Raw genomic sequence first — 16,891 nt, 5'->3', positions numbered from 1 at the left:
ACTTGACTCAACGGATAACAAAAGCAGGCATCTGTATACCTTACTCAAATTATGAGAGATTTAATCTGCAAATAAAGAAATAAAAACACTTACTGGTAACTTCTCATGAATTTATAATTTAGTTTACCCGGACTTCGCCGATTGAAACACAAAACTAATGAAATAAGCATAGAAAACAACCTGACGTTGTTATTATACATTTTTCGCTATCTCTTTTCGTTAACTTAGAGCATTTAGCTTACTCATGCTAATATTGTATTTTCGTGTCACATCGACAATACACATAATCTATATACATATAAATATTTATTTATAAATGAAACTAAGCGTCATATCTACAAAAACTCTGAGATTTAGTATATACCAAACAAATGAATATAGTCTTTTTTTTTTCGCAAAAAAGCTGCGTAGTCTGAAGTTACTAAAAAAAACCGTTTTTAAACCCTTAAACACTGCTGCAAGATTTTGATGAAAATTTCAAGAAAAAAAGGTACAATATTTCACTTTGACGCATGCGCATAATCCGTTTTTTGGCGGAACCGTTCCGGGTTTTTTTTTCTTGCTCCGTTTCTTTTCTTTTTTTCTCTGCCTTCTACTTCTACTTTCCTTTCTTTCCGCCTGAAAAGTTTTGATCTTTATCAATGGACAACCCTGGAAAGCAGACCTTGATTAAGTAAAGGGTATATTGGCCTGTTTAACCACCAATTTTGCACTAAAAATACAAACCCTGAAGTCTAATTAAATTAAAACAAACAATGTACACTTATAAAAGGTTGTTTGAAAAGGTATGTCTTCAGAGCTCGCTTAAATTGATCGATAAAAGGAATTGTTCTAAGGTCTGGCGGTAGCCTTAGGTCTCATGCTTTGTCCTTTAGTTGCCGCACACAAATGTATGGGTTGTATCATCACTGTTTCATACCACTTCAGGATTAGTCTGCGAAGAAACGGAGTTCGAGAAGAGACAAAAACCAAAAGGAAAATCAAAGGGGACTAGGTAGGGATTCGAGGCTAAAGTACGCAACATAGCTTGTGACCTTAATGATATCATTTCCAAATAATTTATGGGCCGAAGAATAAAAAGAAAACAAACAGGCGCTCTATTCCTTTTCATTTCTCTCCCTGCAGGAGTCACATTCTGAAGTCATCACCTTTTTCCACGGCCGCTTGTAAAAGCCACCTTAAGTATAAATCTTAACCTTCCAATTTATGTTGGTCTGGCAGGGAGAAATTCAACTTGAGAAACACCGAACCTGCCTGATAGTGTCCTTCACTGCTTGCCTTAACTCCCTTATTTTCCAGCAGTACAGAAATGGGTTTAGAAATGAGTTTAAGTAAAGCAGAGATAACGTTACAGCCCAAGCAAGGGCAAGAGATGGGGTACCTGATCCAGAAATAGCAAGTATGGTCACTACTACACCATGTGGAAGGTAACAAGCCACTAACGTTATCTGCACCCACAATGCACTTGACACTGTCTTTCTGTATCGTGCTATATTCAGTGGTCTTTTTCCTCCACTCGGTTGTCCCAGGGGAAGATGGTCTTGCACTGTAGCCTGATGACGACGAAGTACACTATAGATTTTCGTGTAACAGAATGTGGAGGTTACTGCACACGACAAAACTGCTACACCGGCAATGCCTGCGGTAATGCGAGGGTTGTAAATGAATGTAATTGCACTGGTAGTGCTAGAAAACCCAAAAGCAACAACAAGAATCCATACCCTCCTCAAAGTTACTACCTGTCTGTATCTCAGCCCCAGCATCAAAGCGAGAAGTCTGTCCACACTTATTGCTGTCAGTGTTAACAGAGATAATCCACACAAAGTTACACCTATGAGAATGGAAGTGATTGCAAGATAATAACAACTTCTGGAGTTTTCTTTTGACAGTAAATAGGTAACGGAGAGAGGCTGGGAAATGAGGCCCACACAGAGGTCGGTGATTGCAAGACATCCTAACAAAAGTTTTGATGGCGGGTGAAGAGACGATGGCTTTTGAACTGGAAGAGCGACTATGATCAAGATATTCCCAAGAAATGCAGTAATTGAAAGAGGAATATTAAATGTTAAAACAACGATCTTTTGATGTTTTTCGATAAGATCCGTCCTGCAAAATAACTCTTGTAGTGTCGTCTGTTTTTTATCTTCAGTTACGTTCGCCATTGTCTTTAATATAGCAATTGTTTTCAGACTGGTTAATAAAAGACCTGTCACGATTATGCTCGCAGCACTTTCTTATGCTTCAATGTTTGGGTTCTACAACATTCAGATGTCTTTCCTGGTAATAAATAAAAAAAATTACAAAGTTTCAGTGCTAAAACAGCCATTGATGCAAGTATCTAGTACATGGTTCCTCTTTCGATATCATATTCAAACGGGAACAATAATGAAATATTTATCTATAACCATGTTTTTTTTTTATTTCAGGTGTCCCCAATTAGTTTTTAAAAGCCGTAAACACTTAGATACTGCAAATTTTCCATTCATTCATTTGTTTGCTCGTTCACTTGTAGTAACCATTTCATCCCAGTTAAAGCGTCCTCTTACCAGATTGCTTACTTTCAGTCGATTCGTTTTAAGATCGTGGTAGCATTCAAAGAGAGGCTGGCAGATGTTAAGAAACGTCTAAGGCGACCGTTACCGCTAAAACATATAAGAACCTCATGTTTACGATCGATTGGTTACGATTATATCGAATCGGCTAGTGGGTGCAAAGTCTTATGAGATGGTGTCAGTTACCTTGTGACAAAAACATTAGCTTTTAGCCATTAAAAGACACTGATGTCGTTTAAAGCCACTATGTTTAGAGCGGTACTCTGCTTCTGTATAAACCTTTAAAACATACTTCGACATTTCAAGCAAGAACTACGATACTTACCTTTGTACGGTGTGTGTGTTTGATCCCAGTCAAGGAATTATTGAAAAACTTCCGACCAGTTTCGTTCGTGTAATAGACTAATTTTAGTCCGGCGGTATATGATTTAAAGCCGTCGTCAAACAATAAAAAAAAATTTGTTAATTCTAATACACCTTTAAAAGCTTTTATTCATGATTTAATTAGTTGAATTTCTTTATAATTAAATTATTACAATGAATACCCTACAGTTATTATAATAAGTTTGGAGCTTTTCTCTCTTCTTTTCATTTTTTTAATGAAAAACGTAGATAGGTTTTTCGTTGTTGATAAACAGATAAGACAGTTTTTTTTACGAATGAAACTGGACAATTATTCTTATACGAAGTATCTTCCGTTTGAGCGGTTTGCAATTTTTCCTACTCCCACCAATTTCACCGTATGGTGAATATATTTCACCACACGGCTCAATCAGAGAGTGAACAAAGCGTCGCCGGTGGTTAAGGCAATTTTAATCTCCTCGCTTAGTTTTCCTTTTGACTGTTTCAATGCCATTCAATTTAGAAACAAACCTAGATACAATGTAATCTCTACTCTAGATCTGGTTGTATCATGATGTAACCAATGAATAGACTGTCTACAGCCTCTCGATTTTTCAACGCAACGTTTTGCGCTGGCCTCCAGTTCTCTCGCCGCTCTCGCCGCGCGCTCATCGATCGAAAAAAACACGAAAAAATAGAAGGCTGTGAACAGTCTAACCAATGAACAATAACCCATGCAGCTACTCAACATCGATAAAGCATCTGCTGGTGCGGAAATAGTGTTTAAATACTGTCCAACTAGAGATTAAGCAATGTAAGTGAAAAAATTTAGTTAAAGTAATCATTCAACCGTTATTTATAGAAAAAAAAATATACCAATGGGCCATAACAATAAATGGGATTACTTTTACATTTTAGTAACAGGAAGATCAGACATGCATCGTAAAATAAAGAAGACGTTGTTGATTTGTGCTTTAAAACCAACGATGAGCGCGAAACTTCGTTACTAGCCATTTCTTCCGAAGATTTTTTAGTCTGTTTTATTATTATTTTACGTCATTTCTACATTTTTCAGATTAGGTACCAGCTAAGACAGCTAATTCATGCTAATATCGAATTTTTTATGTCACATTAAGAACAAAATATAATTTACACATGCAACTAAGCGTTCTATCTACAAATATTCCGAGATTTAGTATAAACAAAACCAGTGAACAAAGTTTGTCTCAAAAAGACTCTTACTTTAACCCTTATGTAAGGGATGCATCACCACCGTTTCACTACTACTTCACTGAACTGATTAGGCTGCGAAAAACGGGTATTCGGGGAAAGAAGAAAATCAAGAGGAGAATTGAGGACTGGGAAGACGGAGAGGGGAGAAAAATAAAATAAATAAATAAATAAATAAATAAATAAATGGTGTTTATAGTGGTCATGCACTTAGCTTCATATCTCTACGAGATAGCTAGTTTACAGGCATGCCACTGAAACAGAGGAAACAAATATTTTGTTTTTAAATGAACATAACAAGGTTAAAAATCCCAACTGGCAGGAGGCAGACCAGTTGGCTATATACAAAGCGTGGTCGAGGATTTGAACTCGGGACAACCGAGAAACAAATCCAGCTAGTGGCCAGGGCAGGTCTTGAACCGGGGACCTCCGGATTACAACACCAGCGCCCTAAACCACTCGGCCACGCTTGCCTCCGAACATAGCTCGTGTCCTTCACAAAAAAAGGAAAAAAGAAAACAAACAGACGATCTGCCTATCTTCACTCCCCCTCCAGCCCTGACCTCGGAGTTCACACCCAGTATTCATCTCCCTTTTCCAATGCCATTTGTAAAGGCCACCTCCACAATAAACCAAAGACTGTGATTTTGCTTGACTAATGGATGGCTTTCTTCCAATTTACGTGGGTCCAGCCGGTGGCATTCAACTTGAGAAACAGCAAAGCTGTCTTATTGTGTCCTTCACTGCTTGTCTTACCTCCTTTATTTTCCAGCAGAACAGAAATGGATTTAGAGATGAGTTTAGGTAAACCAGAGACAAAGTGACAGTCCAAGCAAGGGCTTCAGATATCGATGGAGCACCTGATACAGAAATAGCAAATATAGCCACGACTATACCATGTGGAAGATAACAAGTCACTAACGTTATCTGCACCCACAAAGCACTTGACACTGTCTTTCTGTATCGTGCTACATTCAGTGGACTTTCTCCTCCACTCGGTTGTCCCTGATGAATATGGTCTTGCACTGTAGACTGATGACGACGAAGTATACAATATATTTTCGTGTAACAAAATGTGGAGGTTATTGCGCACAGAAATACTGCTACTCCGACAATCTCAGCCGCAATGCGAGGGTTGAAAATCAATGTAATTGCACTGGCAGTGCTAAAAAACCCAAAAGCAACAACAAGAATCCATACCCTCCTCAAAGTTACCACTTGTCTGTATCTCAGCCCCAGCATCAAAGCAAGAAGTCTGTCCACACTTATTGCAGTCAGTGTTAACAAAGATAAACCATTCAATATTATATCTATGAAAACTGTAGTGATTTCAACATAATAACAACTTCTTGAGTTTTTTTTGAACATTAAATGGGTAACAGCGAGAGGCTGTAAAATGAGGCCCACACAGAGGTCGGTTATTGCAAGACAACCAAGCAATAGTTTTGATGGCGGGTGAAGAGACGATGGCTTTTGAAGAGCGACTATGATCAAGATATTACCGAGAAATGCAATAATGGAAAGAGGAATATTTAGCATTAAAAGGACGATTTTTTGGTGTGTTTCGAGAAGATCCGTCCTGCAAGTAAAGTCTATTGTTGTTACAGGCTTTTGATCTTCAGTTAAGTTCGCCATTTTGTTTGATAAGAGGATTGTTTTTAAATGAGAGTTGACGACTCCGTACGTGCTGTCAAATATCTCCAAATCCTGTCGCGATGACGCTTCCAGCACTTTTCTTGTGCTTGAACGCGTGGGTCCAACAACATTCAGATTACTTTCCTGGTGATATCAAAAAAGGGTTTCATTCCTAGATTAGCCAAAAATGCAAAGAACTGGTTTATTTCAGGTGACCCCTGGCAAATTTCAGAGCCTTAAACGCCTTAGCTATATAGCTAGATACTGCATTTTTTCATTCATTCATCTGTTCTTTCGTTCGTTCGTTCGTTCGTTCGTTCGTTCGTTCGTTCGTTCGTTCGTTCGTTCGTTCGTTCGTTCGTTCGTTCGTTCGTTCGTTCGTTCGTTCGTTCGTTCGTTCGTTCGTTCGTTCGTTCGATCGATCGATCGATCGATCGATAGATGGTTCGTTTGTTCGTTCCTTCATTGGTTCGCTGGTCCGTTAGTTCGTTCGTTCGCTCGCTCGTTCACTTGTAATAAGCATTTCATCCGAGTAAAAAAGTCTCTAACGAGATTACTTATTCGCAGTCAATTCTTTTTAAGATAGTTTCAGCATTCTAAGAAAGGCTGGGAGATGTTAAAAAAGTTTACGGCTTACGTTCGCTCCTAGGACTTAAGAACCTCATTTTTATCATTATGGTTAAGATAATGATCTCAATGTAGATCGCTAGTGGGTACTTAAGAGATGGTTCTACTAATCTAGTGACAACAACTGTAATTGTTTATTTTAACAAGGTACGGCTGTCGTTTGAAATCACTATGCTCTGAGCGGAATGTATAAACCTGAAAAAATAATTCTGACATTTCAAGCAAGAACTAAGATACTTACCTGTGTACGCGTGTGTTACATTCCGATCTAGGAATTATTGAACAACTTCTGGCTAATTTCGGTCGTGTAACAAACTTATTTTAGTCCGGCGATATCTGATTTATAGCCGTCGTCAAGTAAAAAATTGTTCAATGTTAATACACCTTTAAAAGCTTCTATTCATGTTTTAATTAATTTAATTCCTTTACAACTAATTTTTTACAATGAATACCCCGCAGTTCTTATAATTAGTTTGGAGGTTATTTCTGTCCTTTTTCATTTTTTTTTTTTTTTCTTTTTATGAAACGCGTAGATAGGTTTTCGTTATTGATAAACAGATACTTTTATTTTCAACGAATTAAACAAGGAAATTGCTGTTGTACAAGGTATCGACAGTTTGAGTGGATTGCGATTTTCCCTACCTCCCACCAATTTCACTGTGTGGTAAATATATTCAACCCCATGCTCCATCAGAAAGGGAACAAAGCGTCGCCGGTGGTTAAACATTTTTAATTTCCTAATTTTGCTTTCCTTTTGAATGTTTCAATACTATTCAATTTAGATACAAATCCAGCTACAATGTATTTTTTTTACGCCAGGTCTGGCTGTATTTTGATGAAACCATTCAACAACAACCCAGCTATTTGACGTTGATAAGGCCTCGCTGCTGATAAAAAATGGCTTCCCTGATTGCGGAAAAAAAGCGTATTTAAACATACTGTTCAAGTTAAGTTAAGTATAGCGTTGGAAACCATTCAAAGATTTATTTAGTTTTGAAAATAAATTGATTTGATTTAATTTAATTTTAGTTTATTTATACCAGTAGGCAAATACTTGACCCAATTGAAAACGCGTACGGAAGCCGACAGTGCATTCTTTTAAATAGGATTAAAACTGCAAAAAATCTTTCATTTGGAGAAAACCCCTTTCATCGAGAATAGGCAATTAGAAAGGCAAAGGTAAAAAAGTCCGCGTGCGAGCCTATTGGCACCTACGTCACTATGAAATCAACCTGCTTTGAAAATGCCATGAATTTTTTATGACATTTTCACTGTATTTTTAAAGTATGTTAATAGGGTAGTAATGGGACACTCATGGTCTTATGATTGGTATTTCATGGTCATTTAAACCATGAAATACTACTTAGTTTTGGTACATTTCAGGGTCATGATAAAGCCATTAATTGAGTTAAATTCATGGCTATTTCATGCCATACGGTTAACAGGATTTTTATGACTTTGAAAAACCTTAATTTGCTAGGATGTGTAGGTCCTATTTTCATGGCATTTTAATGGATTTTTCAAATGTGTTTTTCATGGGGTTCGAATTTTCATGCCAATGAAATTTCAGAGAAACGTACCAAAAGTCATGGCCATGATATTTTTCATGGCATTTTTATCCCATTTTCATGTTTTTATAGTCAAACCCGCTGTCAGCCATGAAAATGGAATGAATTTCCATAGGCCATGAAAATCCCATGACTCAAGCCTTGAATAATATTTCAACTTTTCACTGAGAAAACTGTTCCACAATCAATCACAGAGTAAAAAAAATACTTTAATTGATTCTATACATAAATATTGTACACTGTTTTGGTGGATTTGTTGGAAAATCTTGTGCAGAAGGCCCATTTCACATTTATAACCACCGAACCAGCCGGCCAGTTCTGACAAATGGAAAGTGCCTTCAGACAAGGAAAAAACAGACTTAGCTGCTGGCTGCCTTCTGATGACATGCATGGCAAGTTCTGTTCTTTCTAGTTTGTCCAGTTTAGAAGGTTTCCTTATTCTTCGTCAGCCTGTAAAAAATATATTAAATGGATATACCGATTAACCTCATGATATTTCAGTAGCTGTGTTGATTTGGTATACTTATTACTAGTGTACATTTATTAGACATAAACAGTTTACTGAGTCTACAATTGCAATAAGGTCAGTGGCAACATTTTCCCAAGCATTTTTTAAAAATATATGTCGGATTACACTACCCTGGGAAAAAAAGTCTGCCCTGGGATATTTACATGTACATTGTAAAATCCAGAACAGTCTAATAATGCCTGATAAAGCCTATCAATCTGTTTGGAGAATTTCGTTTCGGTATTTAAATTACTCTGTGAACGAAATTAAGTCTCATAATGGAAAAATTTTGTAACGGACGTCACACACTCCGATCCGTTGGCCGAAATAATTTCACCAAACATAACCACGTCTACAATGCAGTTCGTGCAAAAAGTATTTGGCTTCTTTAGGTGTCAAGCCTCCAGTTCCACAAAATTCCAACTGGTTTTTAAAATAACTAAAATACAGCTTAGTTGTACTCACCAAAGCACTTTCAAAACGACTGCCATGAAGTAGTACACACCTCAGAAACAAGACCTTTGATAAGCTCCAAGAAGCAGAAGCTTAAGTACACTATTCGCCTTTAACAAAGCCCAATTAATCTGTTCTTTAAAATTACTGCAAGGGAAACACATGCTGGCTGCTACAGTTTAGAATACAAAGCATTCCAACGAACGATCAACAGCAGAAATAACGTTCAAAACGCCGCCGCCAAAATAGTCACGTGGGATGATTTGCGTAACATGATTGGTTTCTTAACGGAATTCCGCTGAAGCGTTCAACTGCGGTCTCAATAATAATGGCGGTGCAGTCGCAGAAAGATCGCAAACGGATTGACCAGAGTCAAGCGAAGATTTCTGTCCTTTGCGATCACATTTTGGTGTAATTTTCAAGTTTTATAAAAAATAAATGGTGAGAATGAACTCATTTCAAGTTGTCGGTTTATCTGCCAAAGTTTCCGAGAATACGAAGGGTGGAAAGTCTTACTTCATTCATGATGCAGGCCTACTGGTGAGAACACAAAATGGACTCTTGTCTGCGGTTTAAAATTCTTCGTTATCGAAATCTCGGTAAGGAATATTGACGTTGTGGAATACAATATAATGCTTATTTTTTTTAATTTTTAGTGTTTGAGATTGGAGTAACCTGAAATTGGCAGAAATTCAAGGTTTAAAATTATTAGAATTCCTTTGAATATAAGCTTACATGTACAATAATTTCCAAGTTGAGTATCGAGAGAGAACAATCCTAGAATACGAAATCGCTAGAACTGAAATCCTTGGAATTCCCAGAAAGCTGAAAATTTATTTTGCATTTGCGGGAATTGGTAGAAAAAGCGAGACTGAAAACCTGCAGAAATTGTCTGGAACTAGATGGCCCCTATTATAGTACACCAAACGAATTCATGATCTGTTTCACACACACTTTCACATGATATCTATGTTGGCTTTAATTTAACATTATATTTCATACACACTTTCACATGGTTTTTTAAGGCCTTATTTAATTTTGTCTTTTTTCACATGAAGCTTGGATTTCACATGCCTGTTGAAACTTTCACATGCTTGACAAAAGGTTCACATGCATGTGAATCTTATGTTGTTGTCTTCACAACATTAATTTCACATGGTTCCTTCTTTCACATATTTTTCTAAGCCTTCCATATAACTTAACACACAAGCTCTTGTATTAACTAAATCAAAGGCTCATTGAGCCACGACTGAATTTTTTTAGCAATATTTGCATTTGATTTCCATTTTTTGAGTATGTATGAGCAGCAGGTGTTTCAAAATACTTCTTTTATGCACTTAAGAGCAGAAACGAGAAAACATGACGATGTGCGACAGTTGAATCGAACATGTTCGTTGCATATTGCAAGCATGGATGAAAACATTTTTCTGGTTCTGGTTGTCCAAGAAAGATTTGGAAATGAATGTGACTAAAACAGTGAAAATCCTTAGTGAATTCAGTATCTAAAACCGGGTTAAAATTGAAAATTGATACCCTTTTTGAACTATTCTGGATGAAACCTATTACTTTGTTAATTCTCAGTTTAGTTTGTTTGGGTTCTGAAAGGTAAAAGAAAAAGGAGTCAATGCAGTGAGCAAAGATGATGGGCCATCTACATATTTTTCAGAATTTTCATTTCATCCTCTATTTATGTGATGAAACATCTGAGGCATTGGAAGGATCATAAGTAGTGGCAGTGTTATTTACAGATTATTGACCTAAATTTTGTTGTTGATGGAAGTATTGATGTTGACCCTGGGAAGAGGGGAAGGGGGAGGAGGAGAACAGGAGATGCCACACTTATCGGTATTTGGTTTCTGCCTTCCTCTCTGGATAAACATTGATGTGAACATACATGCATAATTTTCGATAAGCTTAAACATGTAGACAGTTTCAGAAAGGAGGGGAAAACAGTGGTTTATACAAAAAGGAATGGCAGAGTGCAAGGGAATGTTAACAGATTGCATAGTGCCCAGCACTTCCCTTTCTTTCTGACCCTGTGATGATCAAAATTGGAGACATTGTGTACATTTTAAATGCATTATTTTCTGTAGAATTTGTTCTATATGTATTACATGATTTTTTCAATGTCATTTACAGGTTACGGAATAAAGTATTCATATTCCTGAGTGTTGTGTCACATGTATGACAAATGTTGCCAGTCATGCATTGCATCTACTGTAGAGAACACATTTCTAAGATATTTTGCTATAATTAAAGATCAATACTTCTGTTAATTAGATCAGCTGAATTAAAGTCTTGCCTCTCTAAAACAATGACTTGTATTGTTTTACTGTTGCTTTGATGTTGAATGCAGAGCTTTCACCATTTGAGATTTTTTACGTTTTTCTATTTTATTATTCATAACAGGAAAAGAAGGTTCCCCTTTTTATCAGAAATATAGCAAGGTTGCTTTGTAGGGATGCATTTATCGAAACCATTATGACATAATAACTTGCATTTCATATGGTAATTGGAAGGATATACAGTGTCCCTCTTCATTTTTATGCAAGCTGTGTTTGTTCTCAGTATAGTTTGTTAACAAAAAGCTTTCATCTGTAGTTAAGACATAATGAAGGATGTTGTTCTTTCAAGGAATGGAACTCATTCAGTGATAAATGTGCAGGTGTTTCCTGAGTCAGTGTCAAGCTTTGACATGATTCACAGAAATACTACTTGCTTGGGTATCAGCAGTTGTGGGTCTCACATAAAAATTAATTATCAATATTCCTTCCATACAGTAATTGTGATGTATTTTTATTTTCTTGGTATGTTTGTAGAAAATTCTGTCAATTGGCAGCCACTTGTAGGTTTCACATATATGTACTTGATGTTCCTTCCATACAGTAATTGTGGTGTATTTTTATTTCTTGGTATGTTCGTAGAAAATTCTGTCAATTGGCAGCCACTTGTAGGTTTCACATACAAGTACTTGATGTTCCTTCCATATGGTAGTAGTTGTATATTTCTATTTCTTGGTATTTTTGTAGGCAGTTCTGCCAATTGGCAGCCAGGATTTCAATTTGTTGCAGCCTCCATATACAGTTACATGTACTGATATCTGTGATAAAACTTCAATTTTGTGTCATTTGCATAATAGTGGTTAGAACTGCAGCATTCATCATATTTCTTTAGTACCACCATAGTCTTCCACCTACAAATACACATTAAAGGTGATAGGTTAGAGTGTAAAATAACAAAGTGTATAAATCTTTGTACACTGTACTTAAAATGCTTACAGTTGTATCTATGATCTATGTAATGTTATGCTTCTCACCTTTGCTCCCCACCCCTCCCCCCTCCCCCTTCAAACCCCCAAAATAGCAACTTACCTGTTTTGTGTATGGAGGCTGGATATGTCCCTTGTATGGAAGGGATTAAGGAAGGGATGTTATTTTAACATCCCTCCATCACCCTCAGGAAATATTGCAATTTCATGATTTTTCATTTGAAAAATTTATCTCCACATGTATTGTGCAAATTCTGACAGAGTTCAGTTTGCCATTCAAAATGTGGAACGTTTCATTCTGGAATATTCGGACTGGTCATCTATATGCGACTAACATGAATGTTTTTTTTTTTTTATTTACCGAAGTGTGCCATGCCAGCTGCAGCTATTACAAACTCAAACTATTGATAACATTCTGCCCCCTCATTTACTTAACTGGGGAAACTTGTTTTTGTAATGTGGCAAATAAATGATGATCATTATGATTGATTTAACACCACCAAATCGAAATTATTATACTCTTTGTCAGTGTAAAAGCAATTCTCTTATTTGATTGTGATTTAAAAAGCTGTGAAATACATTAAGATTCATTTTTATGTGAATTACTTACTATGTAAAAGTACAATGTAGTTATTTCATTGGTCTTCATTAGCTTTAATAGTCCAAAATCTCATCTCAGATACATCACAGTATTAAAAGCAATTAATTTGGAAAATGATATGTTCACATAGCTTTTAGGGAAATAAAGATGGGCTTATGATCACTGTAGTAGGACTCCAGGGTACCTGCAGATTGTACAATTTGTGGTACATTTGTGTAAATATGATCTATCTGTGTACGGTAGTCAGTTGTATACTGGTTGATCAACTGATTGTATCCTCTGTCTGTTATCAAACATTTTTTGAGAGCCTTTTGTTCTGTAGTGTCCTGCATTAGATTGATATTGAAATCCCCAAGGATTACAGTGGGTATGGTAGAGTTTGTCAATACTGAGTTATGAAGATGAGTGAGTGCATCAATGAACTGTGAAATTGAAACATTAGCTTTAGACCGATAGATACCAACCACATGAAAATTTGGAATTGGATGGCTTAGAACCATAACAGTTATTTCTACATTATTAAAGTTTAACCTGTATGGAATTTCAATACAACTCAAATCATTCTTTATGTACACGGCAGTTCCATAGCAAGTTCTCAAGGTAGACTGATTGAAGTCATTTCTGTAAAGTGTAAATCCACTCAGCTGGTATGTTTCATCTGTGTCTGACAAACAAAGCTTTGTTTCAACAAAAATATTGACATCAGCTTTTTGAATGTTGTAATCACTTCGCACATCCTCTATGTGGAGGTGGAGAGATCTTACATTCTGAAACAAGATTGTTTTTGTTTGGGGAGAATCTACATGTACAGTCTCTAAAACTGCTAAAGGCCTGAGGCTTGCTTCTTTTCTGAGTCTGCTCATTTCATTTTTTACTTTTTCGCTCACCTTAATTTTGTTTTCATTCAATTTGAGAATACTAAGTGCAGAACTGTTTCTTACTCTGCTTAAGCCAACGTAATGCATGTGCTCCCTTGTGGATGCTGGAAAATCAACAACTGCTTCATCTAATGTGTCACCTTGGCAACGGTGAATAGTCTTGGCAGCAGCAGGTCTAAGCGGAAATTGTCGCCTGAGAATTTGTACTTGACTTTTTTTACTGATTCGGAATTGTCTTGTTACTTCTAAAACTGGTGTCCAGTCTTTCTTTATGTTTGTCTTGTACAAATGTGCATTTTCTCTGCGCTGCTTTTTGCCTATTTCAGGATGTGGAAATGACACCCAAATAATACTTGGCCTGGTGGAATTGTCAACTCTGTAATCTATGTTCTCTATCACGCACTCTGCACCATTAGTGAGTCCATCAGTAACATCAATATTAGTTGTCAAGTCGTATTTTGCGGCAGTTGCTATCGACACTAATGAATATAAGCCCATTGTCTTTGTGGGGTCATCTGGGATTTTATTTTTCATTTGTTTCTTTAGATCATCAGACATATCTCCCACTAAAATGTCCACAGCTTTGATCTGAGCTTTATCAGTTTTTGAGAGAGTATACAGGGCATTGTTGTGAGCATCTACTGATGCATTTGTAGTAAACAAATGAGTGACATTCATTGGGTAATTATCATTTCCTGGTGTTACATTCAAAAGTCTTTGTTTCAACATGGCTATATCATCTTCAGAGTGCTTTCCCTCTCTCAAGCGATTGAGTAGCTCAGCAAACTGCTTATCATCCTTTTGTCTCATGATTTCTGTTAATTCAAAGAGGGTGAAGTATTCTGTCCAAATGTTACTTGCTAAGTCACCATAGCCCATTTGGGAATTTTCAAAGATCCACTTATCAAAAACTGGCTTCAACTGGAAAAGATCTCCCACAGTTATCAAACTTATTCCACCAAATGGTTCCTTAGTGCCCATAATCTGTTGTAATCTTAAATTCAAAAAGTTGAACATTCCACTTCCAACCATAGAGATCTCATCAATAAATATTGCTTTTAGTTTTATGAGTTGTGTTCTAATGGTATTTAGTCTGTCACTATCCAGTGCACAGTACTCAAAACCTCTATTGGCAGGTATCTTAAAAGCAGAATGCAGTGTGTTACCTTTTATATTGAATGCTGCTTTGCCGGTAGGGGCTGTTTTGACAACTTTCACATCATCTGGATTTTCTCCTGCCATACTGTTCAGATATCTTATCAGTGCTTCATACAACGCATTAGTTACGGTACTTTTCCCAACTCCAGCACCTCCACTTAAGAACAATCTTAGAGGGTCATCTTTAGTTTTGACTGAATGTAAGACATGATAAAAAAACTGCCTTTGTTTTTCATTCAAAGAGCGTACAAGTGCATAATAATCGTCATCTGAGACACGCTTTGTAACAAGTTCATCCTGATCATTACTTCTAGGAAAGATACCAATATCATCAAGCAAATCATACTCGCTGTGCTGCTTGTTTTTGCCAGGGTCAAAGCAACCAAATAATTCACTAGGCTTTTCTTTAACAGCACAGTCCTGCTTATTGATATGCTCTGCATTTGGAGCAACATTGTCGAAGTTGCCATGTTCTACATTACTTAGATCCTCCACTGCTTTATCTAGTATTTCTGAATGGCATTCATATTGGTGGCTGTTGTTGAGAACCTCATTCTTAACCTGTTGAAATCGTTCTTGGTAAGTTTTACAGCCATTTATCAAATCCGTACTTTCGTTTCGCCATGGTGTATAAAGCATAAGTTGCTCTCTATAATGATTTTCTGGGTCTTTATCTTTATGGTATCTAACAGATCGGATGATTTTAGCCTTTTTTCGTTTCACTAGTTTCAGACCTCCTTTTAATTTGTATTCTTTTGGTTCATATTCAAGTTCAGTGGCACTGATACTCCTATCAGGGTCATCATCAGTGTTGTCATCAAAATCTCTTTCGGGCAAGAAGTCATCAAGACCTGTGACTAATGGCTTATTACAACTATCAGCATGTTCATCTTTAACCCCCCTACCTTTACAATTATACCATGCAACAAAGTCAGCCAAGCACAACTTTTCTAATTGTTTTGGTCTTCTTTGATAGCGTTTAATGATGTTGTCAGATTCAATGTCGGGTGAACTGTCAGGCAACTCTTTAAGCTTATCCAATTTCTTTACTAAGAATGTCCTTTCATCTGGAGGTGAGGTGCCAATAAACTGAAAATCTCGGGAGGATCTTCTCAATGGCATTTGCAATACAAGATACACAGCTTCTTGAGCACTTATTTCCACTGCATTTAAAAATTTGTTTCCAATATGCCTTATTCTATTTCTAATATCTTTATCACCAGATTTGGCTTCTTCAGATGCCTTTTCTAGAAGTCTGCTCATACCTCTTTGGCCTTTTGTAATGTAAGAAAGTATGTATGAAGCACATGCATAAGGATCTAGTACATATTGTATGTCCATGTTTGCTTGCCATGCTTTGAGTAAATAAGTGTTATAACTGTTAATCCTTATTTCTGATGGTGCTCTTTTCAGAAATAATGTGTCACGCTTTAGGGTGTGCCTGATAGCTAGGATATAACTTTCTTCAGTTAACTGTAATTTGCTGAGAAAAGTTTGAAATGTGATATCTTCGCCATATTTCATGCTGTCAAGAACCTCTTTTTTTTTTTCAGAATTCTCTTTAATCTTTTTCTGGTTTTCTTCATCAATGCAGGAGTTTTCAAGCGGTGTTAAAATCATTGTTCTTGGCATTGGTGGCAATGGGAAATTAAATCTACAAATCTTATTCCCTGCCTTCTTACATGTTTTGGCATGCCTGTGCATCTGTAAGTTGACAAGGTCTTCCATTTCACTAGAACTGTCTGGTTTTTGGCAGGTGATATACTTATCAACAAACTTCTCAATTTCTTCATTAGGATCTTTTTCATATTGTGGGGCTCCTTTCACCCAAAATAAACCATGGATGTGTGGGCTACCTCTTTGCTGAAATTCGACTCTGTAAAAATAATCGGCTATTTCTCCTATTGGTATTGCACTGCACTTTAACACATCACTAATAAATAACTGAACCATGTGATCGAAGTTCCTAGAACAGGTGACAGGATCTTTTTGAATAAGATCTGATTTTTGTTTCCATGTCATTTGCTTGATCTCATCATCAGTGTATTCTTTCTTTTCTACAATTCTGCCT

The 16,891-nt window shown here is 36.7% G+C and overlaps 3 protein-coding genes across 3 annotated transcripts; all 3 read right to left on the bottom strand.

The window, feature by feature from the left end:
* Positions 1-1,229: 1,229 nt before the first annotated feature.
* LOC144667267 (adenosine receptor A3-like) lies at positions 1,230-2,162 on the bottom strand. Its single transcript, XM_078528665.1, has one exon. It carries the CDS (start codon positions 2,160-2,162, stop codon positions 1,230-1,232), a length of 933 nt encoding a protein of 310 aa, XP_078384791.1.
* Positions 2,163-4,826: 2,664 nt separating this feature from the next.
* Positions 4,827-5,765, bottom strand: LOC144667266 (melanocortin receptor 4-like). Its single transcript, XM_078528664.1, has one exon. It carries the CDS (start codon positions 5,757-5,759, stop codon positions 4,827-4,829), a length of 933 nt encoding a protein of 310 aa, XP_078384790.1. The 5' UTR covers positions 5,760-5,765.
* A 6,509-nt stretch (positions 5,766-12,274) lies between these two features.
* On the bottom strand, positions 12,275-16,346 carry LOC144628113 (uncharacterized). Its single transcript, XM_078486171.1, has one exon. It carries the CDS (start codon positions 16,342-16,344, stop codon positions 12,907-12,909), a length of 3,438 nt encoding a protein of 1,145 aa, XP_078342297.1. The 5' UTR covers positions 16,345-16,346; the 3' UTR covers positions 12,275-12,906.
* Between the last annotated feature and the right edge of the window lie 545 nt (positions 16,347-16,891).

Source organism: Oculina patagonica, chromosome 10 (assembly GCF_052425735.1).
Source record: "Oculina patagonica isolate OP01 chromosome 10, crgOcupat, whole genome shotgun sequence".
In the NCBI taxonomy this organism is placed as follows: Eukaryota; Metazoa; Cnidaria; class Anthozoa; order Scleractinia; family Oculinidae; genus Oculina; species Oculina patagonica.
This window is presented reverse-complemented; position numbering and strand designations above follow the sequence as displayed.